Genomic DNA, 16,426 nt, shown 5'->3' on the forward strand with positions numbered 1-16,426 from the left:
ATCAGTATTATATTAATATTTTATTTATACACTAATTTTAATATTAGACACTTACTATATACATCTGTTTCATCCATGATTTCAGCTTGAATTAATTCTTCAATTACATCTTCAAGAGTTATTATACCAACAGTTTCATAAAAAGGATCTCCTTCACCTTCACTATTCACCCGATGTACAAATGCCATATGACCTTTGATACCTACAGAAAAAAATATTTTTATTGAGTAATGTTGGTGATACAATAATGAGAAAATAAAATATTCATATTATTTATAAAGAGAGGTTCAAGCTTAATTAAGTAAAAAAAAGGATTATAAAATTATTTTCAATAACTAAAATTTTTGTTACTTATAACAAAGTTATAAGTTTTATTCACTGGACTACAAGGAACTTTCATCATTAACAAAAATATACTTTTCTAAATCAACTTTTTGATGTTTTAAATGTGCAATGAGACTTTTTCTATCACTTCTAAGTTTTAATATTATTACTTATTATTAAAAAATAAGTAATTACATATAAAAGAATAAATAAGAACAAAAAAAAATTGTTTTAAATTAAACTGATTTTGATTTCTAATATGTTAAAAATAAGGAAAAAGACACATTGAACTTATTTTTTTAATCTTAGATAGAAATAATATTAATCATTCCCTAGTAGCTTATGGTGTTTAAAAAGATTTTACAATTGAAATATGAACTGAATTAATTTGAATGATTTACTTTAACTAAAAAAACCAATAAAAAAAAAGCTGTTAAAAAGATCTACTTAATAGAGCGTATTATAAAATTTCATTATAATTGTAAAAATCTATTGATAATTCAGGAGAAACAACAATAATTTTTTTTAGAAATGATTTATATAGTAACATGTTATCAAAAATTTTGGAATATTATAGTCTAGTAGAAGCACACACAAATAGAGTAAAAAAATTATTAAATTACAAAGTAAAATGATTTAATTTTGTAGTTGAAACCTATCATATCAAACTGTATTCGTCAATAAATACTTTGAAAACATTAGAAATGAATGATTTTAATTGTTTATATGGAGAACATGGGATAAGTAACTGTTTAATAGATAAATTAGAATTTTTTTTTCAATTTTTGAGGGTAATATCTTCAACTAGATACAAATTGTAATCATTTGACCTATCATTGAAAAAAGTAGGTCAAGTTAGAGCAGAGAAAATAAATGACAGTTACAAAAAAATACCTTCTTAGCTTTGCATCGAAGATAAAACCTAATATATAGTAAAATAATTTTAATATGAATAAGATATGTCTTCTCACGAAAGGCGACTATAGTGATGGGATTTCTGATCTTTATTGAGGTTATTGAATCTAAATGAGATAAAAATCAAATGAGTTTAAAATTTATTCTAACTTAAAAAGAATTAAGAAAAAAATGCAAAAAATTTCTTGTCAAACGCGGGTTGAAATCATGTACACCCCAAGCGCGTAAGACACAAGCGTGCCGAGTCGGTAACGCTTGTTGGGTAAACCCAACCGTACGTCGCTTCCGTTAAATGAAAAAATAGCAATTTAGTCTAATTCAAATTTCAAAATTATTTTTCTCGATTTAAAAAAAGCAAACAAATTTAAATAGGTTTCTATGCTATATCAATTTGATTTATATAATATTTATGAAAATCACTCCTCGTGTCATGTATTTTAAAATAAAATAAAATACAAAACCCAGAATTTTAACACAAAAATAGCATATTTTTTAATACGGTAATCATTTTCACCATGAAGACTAGAGGTTAAACTTTTTTTATTCAAATCAAAGTATATTACATAAGCTTTAATTTAAGGTATATATAAAAGTGTCAGTATTTCCGAAACATTTTTAAAAATTAAGTTGAAAAAGTTGTCATTTTGAATCACCGCCTGTGGGCAGGTAAAGGATAAAGATTTATAAAAAATATATATCATATGATAGCTATAGACATCGTGCATCTATAAAACAAAAATTATATTGATTCGGTCATTTAAGAAAATGTTATGGCAGTTTTAAGTAAAAATAATTAAAAAAATGTCAAAAATTAGCGATTTTTAAATTTGTAATTTTTTTGGAAATTCCCCTATTTACAAGGAACTAGGGAAATTTTTTTCAATTTTTGATGGTAATGTCTTTGACTAGATACAATTTGTAATCTTTTGATGTATTGTTTATTAAAATCGGTCCAGCGAGAGCTGAGATTGAGCGTTCACAGACACAAAAAAAAAAAAAAATAATAATAATAAAAATAAAACATCATAGTAAAATTAATACCTTCTCAGCTTCGCATCAAAGCTATAAATTGATTGAAGTCATCTTAATTTTTTAGCTTTGAAGCGAAGCTAAGAAGGTATTAATTTTGTCGTAGTCTGCATTTTTTTTATGTCTGTCCATGAAAATTCTCATCTCTCATTGGACCGATTTAAATGATCAATACGTTAAAATAACCCGACTCTAAACTGATTAAACCTGTGTGTTCGAAAATTAAAAAAAAACACTCAATTTAGAGACTTAAAAAAATATCTTAAAATTACACTAATGTAAAAAATAGCATTTTCAACATTTTTTTTTATATTTTAAAACTGAAATGAATTTTATTTTTAAACACTTGTCCAAATGAAATGTCTCTTAGTATGCTGTTTATAAAAATCCAATGATAAACATAAAAACAGGGATGGTTTGAAATAGACCACTTACGCAAGTATAATTTTTTTTTCAATTCGATGTTATTTGTATACCAATTCTTATCGCACATAAAGTGTTTAAACTATTTAAAAAAATAAAATAAAATACATAAAAAATGAAACAGGAGAAGTGTCTGGTGTGTTATGCGATAAAAGAATTCCAATGATACTGAAAGGTAAGTTGGGCGGTTGACAAGAAAGTAGAGCAGAGAATGAGTGTATTAGAAATGAGGATACTTAGATGGATGAGTGGAGTGACTAGAGAAGATAGGATAAGGACGAACATGTAAGAGGAAGTATAGGTGTAGTGTCAATGATAGATAAGATGTGAGAAAATAGACTTAGATGGTTTGGTCGTGTTATGAGGAGAGAGGAATCGGAAGCTGTAAGAACAGTTATAGAAATGAATACTGAAGAATGAAGTGGTAGAGGAAGATCAAAAAAGGGTTTGAGGGATGTAATCGAATATGATATGAGGACGGCTGATGTGTGCGTAGATGATGTGGGGATCGTGTCAAGTGGAAGTTTACGATAAGGGTGGCCCCGACTCCAGTAGTTGGGATTAAGGCGAGGAAAAAGAAGAAGATCGAATAATTAACCTCGATATTTAACAACCACATGGTTGTTCCATTCAAACAACGACCATTATATGGCGAAAAGCCAGTTACGCACTCTAAGATTGTAGAAATGATTAAAAAAATGAATCGAAATACTTTTTATGTGGGTAAAAAGTCAACGCAAGAAATTTTCAATAACCTGAGCAATGTCATTAAAACATATGTCTGTCTATTTTTGTAATATTCTGAATTTTTTTAGTGAATCATTTCATATTCCTCATAAGCATTTCTTTATTAAATGTTTCATTAGGGATTAAAATGGTCACATATTAATCAAACCAGATAATTGCTATATTTTTTATTTTTAAATACCACTTCATATAGAAATTTTTTTATTGTTTTGTGGTAACTTTTTATTTTTAATGTAAGTAAGAAATACAATTTCATTTTTACCTTCTTTAAACTGTTTAAAGAGTACGTCCAATGTTGTATCTTCAAAAACAAAATAACAAGGATTTTGGTAAAACTGACAAAGAGTTTTTAGCAAAGTGTTATCATCAGGATCAACTAAAGCTAAATCTTTAATATACAGCATGGTGACTATGTTTTGTCGATTTCCTTCATAGACAGGTATTCTTGAATATCCTGAAATAATTAAACATGATAAATACAAAATAAGAAAATATTTATCTATAAATATAAAATTCGCAAAATTAACAATAGCGCAACAACGTCATACAATGTATAACCACTTAAAAATAATAACATCTTAAGTATGTAAAAAGGATTTCAAGAGGACGTGACAGAAGCAGGAGCATTTTAATAGTACTAATTATTATATTTTAATAGAATCCATCGAGAAACTTTGTTCACTATTTAATGAATGCATTTATTGTACATGATAAATAAGTTACCTTAAATATAAAGACTAATTAGATCAAATTAATTTTTAAACAAGAATATTTTTAGTGTTGAGTTATAAAAACTATAGTGTATTAAATTTTTTTTTTTTTTGTAAGTATAAAGTTATAACATTTTAAATAAATAAGAATTTTTACAAAACTTCTTATTTAAAAATACACAGCATTTTATTTATTTTATGTAATTGTAAAGTTAATAAAACTAAATATTTGCATTAAATTTATTAAAAATGGTTTAAACTTCCCTATTTGTCTTAAAAAATGTATACGCGTACTAATTAATACCAAGTTATATTTATTTATAGCGTATCCATTGCCCCACTATTGGCTTGATGCCTGGTAACACCTAAAAATGACTTAAAATATTTTTTGAACATTCTCATCTCAGCTTTATCCGTAACTCTGACATACACACATTTAAGATGCTGATAGAAACTAATATTATTCTAAATATATTGCAAACGTTGAATAATAAAGGTGGAATATAGCAAAAAAACACCGTCTAGACTTTTGGCGATGTTACGTGTACCTTGGAAGGAACGATTAAATTTAGAAAATAGATTGTACAGAATTTTACAAGATGTCAGTTTGATAAAGTTGCCAAATCTTGACGTTTAATAATTGTTTTTATAGTCAATAGATTTATATTAAATGTAAATTTAAATATAAAAATATTCAAGAATATATTTAAACAATAAATAATTTAACTTGTTATAAAAGGTATTAAAAAAAAAAGTGTATTCATGTGTCGTTATTAATTTTAGTATTTGAAAGCAGACGAACACAAAAATAAACACATAGCTCATGTAAATTAAAAAAAATTAGAAAAATAATATGACCCGAACTGGCACACATTAAGTGACAAATAGTAATAATGAACATAAGAACATCAACTAAAAAATAAATTATTAGAAACGAAAATTAAATTTGACAATTTCATTGTGAATATCAGTGGCCACAAATACATTGTTTTTTTTAGGATTTCATTGTTTTAAATAAAAATAGAAGTGATAATTTTACTTTTAGGTCATTTTTTGGGTTATAATAATTATTGTATATTTGAAATGAAATAGAAACACTGAGAACTCGACAAGACAAACGTGTTAAATAAACTATTAAACTCTTCTACTGTCTTTAAAGCGAATAGTATTAACATCAATAAGTAAATTAGTGCATACATAAATGATTGCCAAACGTCGCGTGAAATTGTTGGACACCTGCTTAACCAGCTAAATCAACTAACAACAAATTGTCACATTTTCATATTCTATTTGCATTGTTTTTTTTTTGTTTTGAGTAGCACTGGTGGGAAATTTTTACAGCATAAATTCTAATTTGAATCATTTTTATAGAAAAGTAAACATTCTACTTTCAAGTAGGGATTAAAATATAAACTCAACAGCAAAAGCACAATGTTCAAATTACAATATCTATTTGCTTTCGAATTGAGAGTAATAACCTGCCACGGGAACGTTGAAAATATAAAACGTGGATTTATCTGAACATAACAATATAGCCCACTAGCGTATAACTCAATGACCTACGAAAATAAAATGTTGTATACGCAGAAATAGTAACGCATATACTTACATTATTCATTAGGTATCTGATCGGATTTCCAAGAACAAAAAATAAACAAAACGCTATGTTTGATTTTAACTGATTCAATCCAAAAGAATTTTATGACTATCAACAAAGAAACTTTACTATAAACTGAGCAAAAGGTACGATCATAGCGCATGAAATATTTACAAAGGTAGCGTTTTGAATTTTTAACTAATCACTTAATTTACACTAAGTATCAAAATTTAATAAAATTTTAATTATGTTTGAATAGCCTAGCCTTTTTCTGTATGTAAGATTTTTATTTTATTTTAGCATAATAGACTCAGAGTAATCAAGAATTCTCGCACCTCATTGTTTAAACTTTCTAGGAATTATATTGATAGTATAACTGGACATTTATTTTAATTAATTTTGTCAACTTGAGATATCTTTTTTTAATCATAAAACCTGGTAATGTTTTGAGCATAAATTTATAACTGTATCAAATCAACTTTCCATTTAATGCTCGTGAATATACAAAACAAAATAATGAAATAACTTACCAGACTTCATGATTTCTGAAACTGTCTCAAAGTCCAATACAGTATCGTAGGATAACATATATACGTCCTCTAATTTGGTCATAACGTCACCAACTTTTTTGCGATGTAACTCTAAGGCACCAGAGATAATATTCACTTCGTCTTTTTCCAAATCGTTGTATTCATCGCCAGTCATCTAGAGAATGAGAGAATTCATTATTATTTTTTATACTTAAAGTTTTATAAATTCTGTATATTTTTATTTTCTAAGTATTAATTTTCTAGAAATACCCAAGTGTAATAAGTAAATTTAAAATTAAAATTGAATGTATAATTTCCCTTGATAATAGACAGGTTAAAATATTTTTTGTATTATTTATAATATACATTGAACATTTCTTTTTTATTCATTGTAATTAACTCGAAAAAAAAACCAAAATAATATACTTTTAAAAATAAAACATGATTAATTCATTAAATATTTTTAATTCTCAAAATTTTATCAAATGAATCAATACGTGTATGATCTGTATAACATAAACCTTCATAGTCACATTAGTAGATCAGAATAAAATAAGAGTAGAATTTTTAAAAATAAATTAATGATCACATGAACGAAAAGAACCCAAATGAAGTTGTTAAAGTAATTTTAAACAATTTTACATCATTTTACTAAGGCATTTTTATTCGATTTTTCAAATTCTTTTTTATTTAAACATTTATTGCGACAAGGAGATGTATGTTTTCTTTGTAAATTTGTAAGTGTCCTTTTTGAATGAATGTTTAATGCCTGTTTACCCTTTATACATTCATGCTTGGGTAATTTTACCTTTTTATTCTCTATAAAAATACCCGAAAAAATGGTACTACAATCTAAACTCAAGATTTATTTTGTTATTTACCCGTAGTGTTATCCCTTATTTACTTTACCAAGCGTTAAATAGACATATAATCTTATATGAATTTGCATTTAAATCATTATTTCGTTAGTAAGACTTTTGATTGAATATATTTAACACGCATAATTTAGTATAAACTTTTTGCAATCAAGAGTTTTCTAGTCTAACAGTTCATAATTACGGTCAACACTTTGTAAATAAGTAATATAGTTCATGTAAAAATTAAAATAATGTAAACTTTTACACTTGTAGTATTACGTTAAAAAATGTAAATTGTTGGTGATATAATAATTCAAGTTTCATGATATTTTTGAGTATAATACACATTTGCGAAGGAAGTGCGGCTTAAGACAAGACACACTATTAGTACATGACGACAATGTAACGCTTCTATTATTTATGTCAAGGCGCCAGATAACAAAATAAAAAAGTAACAGTAAAACTTATCTCGGACGAATATTAAGATAGCAATTCATATTATACGCCCTAAAAACCCTTTACTTATTCTAACCCTGCTGCAAGTTTCATATGCTACACGGGTATAAAATTAAAACTATACCGTTAATAAAGTTTCAATTTTTTATCGTTCGTGTACGTCATGGACAAGTACTATGGTCTTAACGTGTATCAGAGTTCGACTGCGTTAAAACGTACAGGTGATCAGGGGGGTGTCCTTAACGTAAATCAATAACGTGAGGCGGACAGCATCGACCTTTTCTCCTAAATTGTGAACTTGTTAAGTAGGAGACAATAACACAACAATTTGTGTATGTACATTGGTTGACCCTCCATTATAATGAATGTTAAGAAATATAATCAATAAATGGCACTTAAAATTTTTAGTGATAAACTCAGTTTCAGTTTTCAAAGAAATGCATTTTGAATAATTAATACATGTACATTGAATGCATAAAAATCTTTATCCCAGCTATTTTGGGTCGCGGCTCACCTTACAATGATTTGACAGGATTTTTACAACGGCTGTTGACCTGACGCAATCTCATTATGACTGAGGGAGCCAGTAAAGGGCGAGGTGTGTCACTGTTAAAATTTCCGTATGGTCACCCATCCGGAAACCAACATAAAAACAGTGCTAAGGCGACTACTGAATGATCCACTGCGCTACCATTACATTACTTTAAATTAATTACAAGAAATCATTTTAAGTTCAATAATTTCATTATAAATTTATGATCTTGAATTTTTAAGGTTAAAATTATATTTTATTATTATTTAAATATTTTTATATTGCTTTAATTTTTACAAGCGAAGACTATACGAATATTGCGAGGTACCTGATTTTTAGTAGAATTAATTTACACCTTCAGTAATTAGTTGTGAGTGTCATCAACAATCATGTTATCACCCTTTTATGCAAATCAATAGCCGAGCTATTAACAAGTTATATATTTATATAGAAAACCCAATCAATCAAGTTTCCGCCGTCTGTATTATGTATATAAATTAAAATGAATAATAATTTTTATTGTTCATAAAACGGCACGTCTTGTTTTTTAGCACTATTATTTTTTTACATATAATCATTGTTGGTACAAATTATAAAATTATTATATAGCTACATAAATTGTAAAGTGTACATTGTACAACTAAAAACGGTCTTCATACACAGATATTATTTAACTGCATCTGATGAGAAAAGATGTGCACATATTATAACTTAAATGCAAAGTAAACATTGACCTTTTAACCACAAACAAGGGGTATCCCAACGGTTTATTCCTACCGAAGGGGACTAGACTGTTTCTAAGTATGATCTACCTGAGCATAACAAAGTAATGGTCAAGGGTTCTTATACTTGGTTACAACCTCACCAGTTATGTAAAAGTAAACTGGAACACTGGAAAACGTTAATAGAAATTTTTGTATGTTGTGGTGGACAAATAGAGCTACTATAATACAATTTATCTTTGTGTTTAGAATATAATTTTAAAAGTTACAAGTATGACATTTTTTGATCAGTACATAAAATGAACTTTCCAATTTTTAGACATGTCAATACTGTCGAGTGAAATAGTTTATGGTTATTATTTTTAAGGTATCAATACTTTTCTCGGTAAAACTTAAATATACGATTCCGATAAATATTAATATTTTGGTGGTTAATACTACTTCTACTGTTTAGCCAATATTCATAGGAAAGGATTCTATTAATTTTGAAGTATATTTGTAATTTACATGACAAGAAAATGAGTAAAAGTTACCTTAGAAATAGCCGCAAGTTTGAGAGTAATCATCACTCGTGTAGTCCCAAGAGTGTTCTTAAACTGAAGAGTAATCGAAAACTATTTCATATGAAATAGATTGCCGTTTTGTAAGGGGTCGCACTACCAGTTAAAATTATACTTTAGCAAGCAATTATGTTCCCCGTCTCTTCATCTATACATAAAGTACTTAGATGCTTGCCTTAGTAAACCATTTGATGGCAACTATCTTAAATGAAAGGATTTTCTTATTTGCGTGTCTGCACGAAAAATTATTCTAAATTGAATGACAGACATCGTGTTTACCCTCGTAATAAGCCAATTATCCATTAGAAAATGTTCGACATTAAACATAAACACTGTGAAACATGTACATTTTACTATTTACAATGATAATACGAGACAATAAAAGACGATAAATTAAAAGTTGGTACGTATTTATTGGTATCCTCTACAGAGGATTATAAGATTATTGAAAAAACTCAACTAATGAATTGGAAGAGTCTCGCATTTTTCATATTCTAAAACTGTGTCTTGCTCAACTAATTAGAAAATAAATTTTAAAAATGTCAGTCTATTGATATATTGATTCATGTGTTTCATAAAATAATAATAATAAAAAAATAATGTTGTAACTATCTCTTTCTTTTATTTAATTTAATTTTAAATTTGGTTTTAAAACAACCTACTTTTAGTAATATTTTCCTAATGATTATCATAAAACAAAAAAAAAAAATCTTTTAAACCGCCACAATTGAGTAATAGAATATGATGAAGGATGTATTTTTCTATTGTGTTGCAAAATCTTTGTTAATTTCGAAGACAGAAGCATATGACACTATTAAAATACTGGTATAGTGTAATACAATTATTATTTATTATTCTCAACATTTACATTAAAACTAATGTAAACCGAAAAGTAAACTTTAGTTGTTGATTAAAATGTATTTTCTAGAAGCTAGAAAGCCTATAGTAAATATGAATTGCTTAGGAAACCTACCAAACTGTAATAGCATAAGTTCTTTGCATGTTGTTTTAACTAAATTTATTGACAGTTATTTTGATAGTTTTTTAGTATTTTAAAATTAACACAAGATAAAAATAATAATAATAACAACAACAATGTATTAGTCAAGTTTGAATGTTTAATTTTGAGAATAAATGAACAATTTTGAAACATACGTCACTTTTGAGTCTCTTTTATTTTAATTATTTATTACGTTCTACAATTAAAGAAAGGATACTTATCCAAAAGATGAATTTTTTAATATAAAGTTTAATCTTATGTTCACTATTAGGTCAAATATAAGCACTTATTAGAGCAGCAATAGTTTTTATACACATAGATTATTTGGAATAAAAATACTCAATTAAGTATTAATTTTCAGTGATAACACAAAAAAATTAAAAAATCTTTTCACGCAATAATTAATTGTAATCATATACATAGATTTTTTAATTGAGATATATCATCATAATGGTCAAATCTTTTAGTAATAACAATGACATTAACCAAACATGTAATTACACTCTTTAACACGCAAAAGGGAAAATAAAAAAACGCACGCAACTATGTTTACGCTGGAATTAGTTTTGAATTGAAGCTTACACATCGCAGATAAAGGATTTACTACAACACATTTGTTAATTGAATTCTAAAGTGTTTTAGGTATATTTTCCTATAATTTTTTCAACAGGCTTTTTAAAAATGTTAATTTTTGACGCAACAAAACCTTGACGATATAAATTTATTATTTGATTGCTTTTTCAAATAAAACAATTAACATGTATAACTAAAATTTTATAAAAAGAAAAAAAATTAAAAGTTTTATACGTTGTTTCAATTGAAACTAAATTGTAAGAAATCTAAGTAAGTTACTATAAAATAAAAATTAAAAACTGTCGGTACAGCGGGTCTATTATAAAGTAGTATTATAAAGGCGACAAATAAAAACTTTCGATAAAAATAACTTGTTGAAAAACGTCATCAACACTCTTGCTCTTAACGTAAAATTGTTCATAATTTCTTTTCAAGTCCACTAACAGTTATCATTGGTCGTCTATTATCGGAAGAACTATAATGGCATATTCGAGGTCACACGACTTTTGTGATTTTGAGTGATTTGAACAGGAAATATATATATTTTCAGTATATAAACTTATATATTACAATGTAAAAGTTTATACTTTAATAAAATACTAATCTTAAACAAATTCGTAAGAAAATTTAAATAATATAATTTTCATAGAGTGTTCAAATTACATTCACAATAGACGTCAGACCTATCAAAATTTATTTAGAGATACTTTATAGGGCAGATCCGGAATTTATCGAATATTTTTAAAACACATAATTAATTTTTTGCTAATATTATCGTTAATAATATTTTTTTTAGGTATGCAATGAGAGTCTAACCCCTATACTCTTGACTGGTACTCTATATATATTATCAGTATTCCAAATAAAATTAACAAGTGTGACACAAATATAAAAATGTTTTATTAAATTAAAATTTACATATGATACTCTAAAAAGTTTGGAGCTCGATATATGTGCCAAAATTTACTTGATTTCCAACAATTATGGCTAAAAGGTATTGCCATCCAAAAAATGAGCTCAAAAGAAAAACTAGACTCAACTATAATTTCAAATATAACAAATGTAATAGTAGGCTCTCTTATGTTTTACTTGTATGTTCAATGTGCTTGAAAGTCGAAATGCCAAGTCGCATATATTTTTCTTGCAATTCAATTATAGGTTTCTTTTCAAATAAATGTATTTCGTATATTATTATTTTTTTTATTGGAAAAGTAATTTTAACATGTTTCAATAAGCCGATTTACTTTGACACGTGAACATATCTGTTATTGATTAATGTAATAATAAACATAAATAATAAAAACTCTATGAAAATAAATTTAAATGTTCGTTTAGATTTAACTGAACAAAAAGGCAAATCTAAGTATAACCGAATAGAACGGCCTTTTCTTTAATGCAAACAATTTGTACGCAATTACACTTGAAGTAATTTTTATTTTCAAAATCTTTATAAAAAATTAACACCCATCTTTAATACACAGGCATTTTGTTAAATATATCTTACTTGATCCATTCGAACGACAAAAAGTTAATTAGCTTACAGTCAAATAAAATTATTTGGGAAATATAAAAATGTGATATTTAAAATTCCCGTTAAAAATAATGCACGAGATAACATGAAAATATATCACGAAATTTAAAATTAAAATTCCTTACACATTTTCTTCTTCAATGGAAAATATTTAATATTTCATAGAAAACGAATTTTTAAGGGCTTTTAATTATTTTCAAAAGTGAAAATTAGCGTTTCATTAATAATTTAACTTTATTATCCAGACAAACATAATTTAAATGGTAACGGCATTAAATAAAAGTATTTGAAATTTTTTAATTTGGATAGTTTTTTATTTTTTCCACTTCATTACTAATCTTACGTTTAATATTGTCAGTAAGTTAATTATTTAGACAAAATGTCTAAATAAGACTTTAGGGAACATATCGGCAATTTCTCTGAAAAGTATGCTCAAAAAATGAAACACTAATTTGCGACTTAAATATAAAACTCAAATTTTTAGTATAAATATTATTGACATAAATATTACATTATTACATCTCTTCAAACCAATCAAGAGTACTGTGTACAATATTTTTACAAGATTATTACCGCCAAAAGTTTAAGCAAACGTAATGATCCATAAAGTAATATTTGTATATGTCTTCTATAATAAACGTACAACAGTCTGACACTATGACACTTATGGCTCCATTTGTAAACGAAAAAAATTCCACTAAACGAAAAATCGGACATTTTTTTTATATCAATTGATATAACTCATTTTTATTTCGAATAAAATAAAACATTTCAGTAAAATTGTATTTAATTCTTGTTAATTCAAAATAAACTATAGGTTAAATTGAATGTTATCATTCATTATGATTAGATATTATAATAAAGTAAAATTCGGTGTGCGTTTAGCATAATCCGAAAAACAAAAATTCAATTAATAAGCAGATAATGGATTATTTAAACTTACTATTTGCATAAATTGTATTTTTTAATAAGTGGTTTTTACTGTGTTTTTTAATGCTAATGTATCAAGTTTATATTTATCCACCAGTATCGAGGAAAAAAAATTGAGTATTTAGATATGTGTTCCAAATTCCTTGTATACATACAATTATTACAAGGACATCATTATCCTTAAATATATAATATTAAATCTGACAACTCACGTTAGTTAGAAAAAATGAGACATAAATAAATAAAATTTAATACTTTTATAAAAAATTTTATATACACGACTACACATTCTATTTAAATAATATTCTGTTCAATTGTCTTTATTTTTTACCTGAACTAAATATTTTATAGGGTGAATTAAAATTTTACATAAAGATTTAACAAGATCTTTATTATTTAATTTATACAATTATTTTTTGTAACCTTTTTTATATTTTAACGTGAACTTAATTAATTTCAAAGGAACAATAATTTTATAAATTTTAGAATTGAGTAAATTAAAATTAAATGATATACAATACTTATAATCGTAGGAAACAATTAATAAGATATAATTTATTTAATTTTAATTTTTAATTATTGTAAAAAGCACTTGAAATTAAAAATTAACTGAATTTTTAATACTTTAAACAACTTTTTAAAGTAAATAATTTTAATGGAAGTACTCTACTTTTATTAAAACAAAACATTGAGAAATGTATTTTTAAATTTTAAGAAGGATTAGGCTATGAAATTTTTAACAAGAATTAACTTAAATCGATCAGACTCCGTTGTATTGATTGACTTTTTGGAATCCTGTTTTGTTTATAATTTTATTATAATAATTTCTATTTACCAAGCGAGTTATTTGCTGTATAATTTTAATATTTTGCAATAGTTAATTTTTTTTTTTTACTCGAATTAGTAACCCTATGTAATTAAAACATATTTAAATATATAATTTTTTATGAAATGTATATATTCAAGCAATTACGTTGATAAATAAGCGTATTTAATAGAAACCATGTATGATAATTTGATCAATAAATTTTTATTTGCAAATAAAACAAAATTGAGCATAAATTATAGATGTATTAAGTATTATTATAGTAATTAATTTTATATATATAAAAGAAGCTAAAAATTTGAAATCAATTGCAGGCCATTAAAAAATAAATTGTTTATTAGATATAGTGTAAACATAGTCGAATATGAAAACTAGAAATGCCCTAATAACTCATTCGTTCAAGTAGGTCATTTTATAAATAGAGACGTAATATTTTATTAAATGAATATCTGCATTCAGGATACTTCAATTTTAAAATAACAAACATAGATTGTTAGTTGAGTGTCATAAAATATGTATTTACTCAGATACACCTAAATACATTTAAATAAAAGATCTAAAATTTCTTAACAATTAAATAAATAAAAATATCAATTAGTTTCAACATTCTTTACATGTAGTTAAAAACCTTCAGCATTATTTATATAAAAACTTTTTACGAAAACTATTAAAGTATGAACTATACAATCAAATCGATAGATATTAGATAAAAATAATTCTTGATTCAACTTCGCTTTAAATGTGTAGAAGTTTATAGACAAGATAAAAAAAGCATTGGTAGGCAAATTTTAACACATTGAATTTTGTAGCGGGGACCCTTTTTTAATCTCAGAACTATCCACACATTTCAGTCCTTATGCTTATATCAAATAACTTTTCCTTCATGGTTCATCACGGACAACAACATCCATAAAGACCTTAGAATTTGTACAGTCAACCAAGAAGCCAAATTGCATTGCCTTTATTTCCACTCAAACTAAAATACCACACCAACCTACATGTAAAGCAACTACATGTCTTCACTAAACTTACCTAAAAATACTTCTAAATCACTGTCATAAAAAAATCTTCGGTTGATACAAATCTATATATATATATAGTATAACTTTAAGAAATCGGAGGAATTTTTCCAAAAGTAGTTCTTTGATTTATAAGTATATATGAATTAATATTGAATAATTTTTTATTAATTAAACTTAGTATGATATTGATATTCAATATTTTTATATTGTAAATTTAACGGAGAAATGATAAAAAAAACAACCCAGCACAGGGGGGTCGGGGCACAGTGCTGCCGTGGTATAGTTGGATCAAGTATAATGATATCTGACAGTGATTAAAATCACTATCAAAAATAAACGCTTCGATGCAAATCTTTAGATAGTGTTTAATTTAAAAAAAATTGGTGTTTTATTCCAAAAGCTTCTTGATCTTATGGTTCCTTATTAATATCTCGATTAAGACAAAGTATGTCGAATGAAAAAGGGTTTATTAAAAAATATTATTTCTCATAAAAAAAATTGTGTGGATCCATACACTTTTCAATAAGTTATAGCGTTATAAAGTTAAATATAATATAACAAATAAAATCGAGAATTTTCACACGAAAATAGCATTCGATAGCCATTTTCACCATGAAGACAAGTCCAGAGGTCAAATTTTTTTTTTTAAATTAATGTGTATTACATTAGCATTAATTTAAGATATATATATAAGTGTCAGACCTTCCGGAACATTTTCAAAAGTTAAGTTGAAAAAGTTGTCTTTTTAAATCCCCCCCTGTGGGCAGATAAAGGGTCAAATTTACAAAAAAAATATATCAAATGATAGGTAAAAACATCAAGCATCTATAAAAAAAAATTATATTGATACGTTCATTTTTGAAAAAGTTACGGCACATTTTAGTAAAAAAAATTGAAAAAATTTCGAAAATTAGCGATTTTTAAATTTGTAATTTTTTTGGAGGTTTCCCCCATTTACGGGGAACGAGGGAATTTTTTTCAATTTTTAAGGGTAATGTCTTCGACTAGATACGATTTGTGATCTTTTGACGTATCGTTGAAAGAAATCCGTTCGGTGAGAGCTGAGAAAAAGTGGTAACAGACACAAAAAAAAAAAATCATAGTAAAACCAATACCTTCTCAGCTTCGCATCGAAGCTAAAA

The 16,426-nt window shown here is 25.8% G+C and overlaps 1 protein-coding gene across 2 annotated transcripts in view; it reads right to left on the bottom strand.

Moving 5' to 3' along the window:
• The window catches only part of LOC126899858 (unextended protein), a 45,903-nt gene that overhangs the window by 4,676 nt on the left and 24,801 nt on the right, over window positions 1-16,426 (bottom strand). For both annotated transcript variants that reach the window (XM_050675087.1, XM_050675088.1), the window contains exons 5-7: window positions 6,276-6,450; window positions 3,701-3,892; window positions 56-202 (exon numbers count right to left, since the gene is read on the bottom strand). In XM_050675087.1, coding sequence (XP_050531044.1) covers window positions 56-202; window positions 3,701-3,892; window positions 6,276-6,450 — 514 coding nt within the window. The remainder of the gene's footprint in view (window positions 1-55; window positions 203-3,700; window positions 3,893-6,275; window positions 6,451-16,426) is intronic.

The sequence above is a fragment of the Daktulosphaira vitifoliae genome, unplaced genomic scaffold (assembly GCF_025091365.1).
Source record: "Daktulosphaira vitifoliae isolate Bord-2020 unplaced genomic scaffold, ASM2509136v1 Scaffold_2, whole genome shotgun sequence".
Taxonomy (NCBI): Eukaryota; Metazoa; Arthropoda; class Insecta; order Hemiptera; family Phylloxeridae; genus Daktulosphaira; species Daktulosphaira vitifoliae.